We start from the raw sequence: 5,000 nt of genomic DNA on the forward strand, positions 1-5,000 counted from the left end.
GGTTTCCATTTGATTGAAACAGCAACAATAATTTTCGCGGGAACGTCCTTAAATGCCGAGTTGTTATAGTGCAACATTATTGGAAAAAGAAACTGTACTAACATTTTGACTCTGTGTTCATTGTGTTGTTATTTGTTTACGTGTCATCTTGATCGCTCTGCAACTACTTCCCAAGTTTACATTTTAGCGAGGGCCTCTCTTTCGAGAAACTGTAAGTACAGCTTATTATTATTATTATTATTATTATTATTATTATCATCATTATTATTATTATTATTGTTATTATTATTAATATTATTAATATTTATTACTATTAATTTTCATTTATTATGTAATTATTTATTACTATTGATGTTGAAACCTTGCTGGCTGGCAATATGTGTCATTTCGCATTTTAAACTATGCTGCCTGGTTAAAAGGCGTCTCACACGATGGCTGGCTGGGAGTTTTATTTCCTGAAATTCTTGCTCGCTGGCAGTGAAGAGCGGGTATTTTTTTCCCAGGAACGTTAAATATTAACGAAGATTGACGTAGAAACATTCTAATAGTTAATGCAACATTATATGAACAATTTTGTCAAAAATGGTTGTTGGGTACGCCTGAATTTTTGCAATTAACGCAATTGCAAAAATTGCGTTCATAACTGCGAGGATCATAGCTTCGCTTGATTTCATATCCGCAGTTCACATACATGATCCATTTCATATATCATTTCATCGTTGATTCGTTCCTCACGGGAACATTAGAACCCACAAATGACCAGCTCCCAGCGTCAGTGGCTTCATAGCTCAGTTGGTTAGAGCGTCGCAACGATATCGCGAGGTCACGGGTTCAAACCCCGTTGAAGTCCTGAATTTTTCAGGCTTCTTTACGCAATTGCAAAAATTGTGTTCATAACTGCGAGGATCATAGCTTCACTTGATTTCATATCCGCAGTTCACATATATGATCCATTTCGTATATCATTTCATCGTTGAAAGTGCTACCATAATAAAAAAATCACTTTCAACACTTGACTGGCAAAATTTTAAGCTTTGATTTTTATCCAAAGGCTATTTACTTTGAGTGTAAGTTTTGGATTTGACGGGTCGCCATTACTCAAGTTCGAAACTGACCGATTGCACCTCAGAGGGCTGGATCCAGGGAAAAGTGACGTCATTTACTCACTGGTTTAAAATTTCAGTGTGTAAACGCAGCTTATTGTTTGTGCAAAACACGAGTTTAAATGTCTGAAAGCCCGAAACATCCGTGCTGAATACTAATTCAGCCACATACACACACATTGCATTCTCAAACTATTGAGTCTTTGACATCATTTTCTCCTCGATCCAGCTCTCCCAAGATTTTGAAGTTAGAATGGTGGACCAATAAACAGGAAAATTCCGGTTAAACTAAACAGGTGTCTTTTGAAACCAAGGCTTAAAACTTCGATCAGTTAGTGTTTAGTTACCATAGTTTTGAAATCAAAAGAAAATAAACGTGCATTGGATAGGGAGGAAGGTGATAGGAAAGGGCTTGAAGAAAGGTTTATTGTTTTATTGAACTACGGACATAATATTTATCATTGACATTTCTTCATAAGTGTTGTCATACTCCACGATTTGAGATCTTTCAGCTTACAGCAGTATGGTTGTACCCACATGTAGACATACCTCACACCGTTTCCTGTGTACATGCATTCTGTCTTCGTTGCACAGTTTTTTTTCCCAAAAGTGATCTGACCTTTTGTTTTCAAACACTTCACATCTGAAGATGTCGCAGAAGTCAGCCAAGCAAACAGTTGAACCCTGGGCAAAAACAAGTTTTATAAGAGACTCGTGAGATTGTATGGAACATGTACATGTATACGTATGGTGACCTTGCAAAGTATCTTTTTAGGGTCCCATCTGTGGGTTGCCGTTTGTTGGTCACCATCTTGGATTATCAGTTGTGCTTGAATGAATTTGAAGAAAAACAGAGATTGAAGCAACCCCTTTTATAGTGTTTCTTCATGTTTAAATTAGCAGGTAATGTAATAACTAACAAATTTCCCTCTTTAACATGAAGTGCCTGTTTGTGGATAAGAAAATTATACCTTGTATAACAGAACTCAGGAGTGCATCATTACCCACTGACACCTCAAACACCCTAGGATGTTCCCAGTTGACGACTAAAATTGTCGGCCTTTAGGCTGAGTAAAATCTGTCAAGTCTCACTCCCAGAAGTAATTTTCCTGTTTAAAAAAGTTTCTGTGTTTGAAGCAGATGTGACACCCACCTTGAAGACACTCTTACCTTAACTAGCCTATCACTGTGTTTGTTGTCAAAGTGTCTATCCAAGTGATTTTCATTGTAGAATGCCTTGCCACAGAAGTTACAGACCCATTTAGCACCATGTTCTTGGATTTTGTGTCCTTCTTGTACACTGTATAAATCATTGGATGGGTGCAATGGACATTTACTATGGGATTCTTGATTCCTTGACTCCAAAACACTAAAAACGTGCTGGAAAATTGGATAATAGATTATGCATGATAATTATACTGTCCTTGACCCAACAGCATCTACATGTAGGCATGCTGTAAAGATCAAAAGAGTAAGCGCCTGAGAACTACGTGGTACATGTAAAAGGTAAAGGTAAAGTCTCTGTTACGAGCCTAGGAAGGCCCATCAGGCCGGCACTTATCTCCGGTTTCCGTAGCATGAAGCGACTAGGAGTATTTCTACTCCCCCCTGGATGGGATGCTAGTCCATCGCAGGGTTACCCCCTGCATTTTCGCCGGTACCCATTTATACACCTGGGTGGAGAGAGGTACCGTGAGAGTAAAGTGTCTTGCCCAAGAACACAACATAATGTCCCCGACCAGGACCCGAACCCGGACCACTCAATCCGGAGTCGAGCACTCTAACCATGAGGCCACCGCCCCTCCCACACATGGTACATGTAGCTCTGGCTAAATGAGGCAAATTAATGCCCTAGTTTTCATTTGTTGTTACCAATAATGGCATACCGCTTGAAGCTGATTTCTCACAATCCTTGAAAGAGGACGTGAACAATGAGTGTCTGTCTCACATGTAAAAAGCACCAACTAAGAAAAAAACACAGAGATAACATTATATTATAATATTTATTATAAAAAAAAAAAGCTTCATGTGTGCAAATTGAATAGTTACTACTCAACTGGGCTTAGATATGGCAGACATTCCAGCCCCTTTTGAAGGAAAATAGAGAGTATCTTTTAAGCGCTTAAGGCGGGAGTCTGTTGGGGGGTCTGGGATCATCCCCCACAGAATATGTCCCAATTTAGTTTTTCTCAAGTGGCACTTCCTGCATTTTGACATCATTTCTGTTGTTTGCTAAAAGATCTTCATTCTTCTCCCTTGTTGACCATTTTTGGAGCTGCTAATTGGAGTAAGACTGCTGGCCTTGTGAGTCAGCACAACATGGGGTGTTCAATGGAGAGATTGGGCGAAACGTTATAGGAGACTTTTCACTCTCAGATCACAAAAAAATAATTAAGACAAGCAATCTTTTTCCTTGTTTTCCGAATTACATGATAAATTGGGAGAATCTGATAAAAATTGGCAGAGCGGGAGGCAACACATCAAATCGGGAACTTTGGAACGTCTGATATGGGGAGGCTTCAGTTTGCCCAAGAGGGAAGGAGAAAGGCATGAGTCAACACCTCAGGTTGCGAGCCTTAATTAGATGTTGCTTTGTTCAGTGTTACGTGGCATACTGTAGGTGAGTGGTGCAGAATGAATAGAGCATTTTCATGTGACGTCACGGTGGCCATGTTGGTGTTCCTCAAAATGGAATTGTTCCTAACTAATCCCCCGGGATTGAGCTCTATTATCATGCAATTTTTTTCCTGTCTTTCTGGAAAAACAAGGTTACTGATCACGTGAGTGAAACACGTTATCGATAAATATGTAAACACTGGATGAGTGCAAACGGTTAGTGTATGTTTGTCAGTTGATCTCTCAACCTAAAGGCTCGCTATTTCTTTTTGCCACATTTTTTGCACTAGCCATGTATTGTGTTGTGGCTTGTTCTTCGGAGAACACTGCTGTCACAGCATTTTGTGTTCGCCCGTGTTATCTGTTCTTCTGAACACTGAGCACTAGTGCTGTGTGATCCCCCTTCCCTCCCCACCGAACATTTCAGTGCTCGATTTTTTACAGGTCACAGGTCATTGTTTTATTATTATACAGAATGTATCCTAAACATGCCAAAAAAATATAAACTTAGGCCTAAGCAAAAGTTTATAGTCCTAAGGTTAGCTTTTGTGAATGTTTAGGATACTTTCTGTATTCATATTCTGCTATCTTACTTATCGTTATGGCGTGATTACGTTCCTTTACTTTTATATTTCTTTTTGTTTTGATGTATTCTAAAGTCGGCAATTTTGAAGGGAACACGTAGCACTTAAATGTTCTATAGGGAGGGAAGGGGGAACGCACAGCACCAGTGCTCAGTGTTCGGGGGAACAGATAACACGGGAGAACCCAAAACGCTGTGACAGCGCCAAATTGCTAAAAAAAGGTGACAGAGTATTCAGAAGTTACTCCAATAAGCCTTTGGGCAGCCTTACCAGAGGAAAAATAACAAATATCCAAGTGATGGCATGCAATTCTCTATCAAATACCATCTGTGCCCCAAAATGAAAACGATGTCTCAACAGCCGTCTCAACACAAAGTTCCACCGGCAGTTCCACCATTTTCCAAACAAACGCCCGCGTACATTTCAGTGGTTATCCAAAGAAACGTATGCTCATGGATTCGGATTTCTAAAATGGCGGCTTCGATCTGCAAAGCAGACTAGAGCATGTTTGCGTAAAAAAATGTTGTGATTTACGGGCATTAGACTGTGTAAAATACGTTGCTGTCATGGCTCGATCAAAAAGGTAGGTTTAAGGGGAAGTACAGTCGCAATAAAAACTCTTCTCTTGCTGATAACAGGGACCTAAACCGCACACGTGGTTCCCTAAGAGTAATTTATGGGTCTCTTTCACGTGGTG

General features: G+C 39.8%; 2 protein-coding genes and 1 non-coding gene across 4 annotated transcripts in view; 2 read left to right on the forward strand and 1 right to left on the reverse strand.

The window, feature by feature from the left end:
- The window catches only part of LOC138018727 (uncharacterized), an 18,097-nt gene extending 13,382 nt beyond the window's left edge, over window positions 1-4,715 (reverse strand). The window contains exons 1-4 of the mRNA XM_068865411.1: window positions 4,574-4,715; window positions 2,990-3,067; window positions 2,274-2,483; window positions 1,653-1,787 (exon numbers count right to left, since the gene is read on the reverse strand). Of these exons, the coding sequence (XP_068721512.1) occupies window positions 1,653-1,787; window positions 2,274-2,483; window positions 2,990-3,067; window positions 4,574-4,630 (480 nt within the window). The 5' untranslated portion in view covers window positions 4,631-4,715. The remainder of the gene's footprint in view (window positions 1-1,652; window positions 1,788-2,273; window positions 2,484-2,989; window positions 3,068-4,573) is intronic.
- Window positions 778-850, forward strand: Trnai-gau (transfer RNA isoleucine (anticodon GAU)). Its single transcript has one exon. It is a non-coding gene; the product is annotated as a tRNA-Ile (tRNA).
- A 21-nt stretch (window positions 4,716-4,736) lies between the features above and the next one.
- The window catches only part of LOC138018726 (something about silencing protein 10-like), a 34,110-nt gene continuing 33,846 nt past the window's right edge, over window positions 4,737-5,000 (forward strand). For both annotated transcript variants that reach the window (XM_068865409.1, XM_068865410.1), the window contains exon 1: window positions 4,737-4,886. In XM_068865409.1, coding sequence (XP_068721510.1) covers window positions 4,870-4,886 — 17 coding nt within the window. In that variant the 5' untranslated portion in view covers window positions 4,737-4,869. The remainder of the gene's footprint in view (window positions 4,887-5,000) is intronic.

Source organism: Montipora capricornis, chromosome 10 (genome assembly GCF_036669925.1).
Source record: "Montipora capricornis isolate CH-2021 chromosome 10, ASM3666992v2, whole genome shotgun sequence".
NCBI lineage: Eukaryota > Metazoa > Cnidaria > Anthozoa > Scleractinia > Acroporidae > Montipora > Montipora capricornis.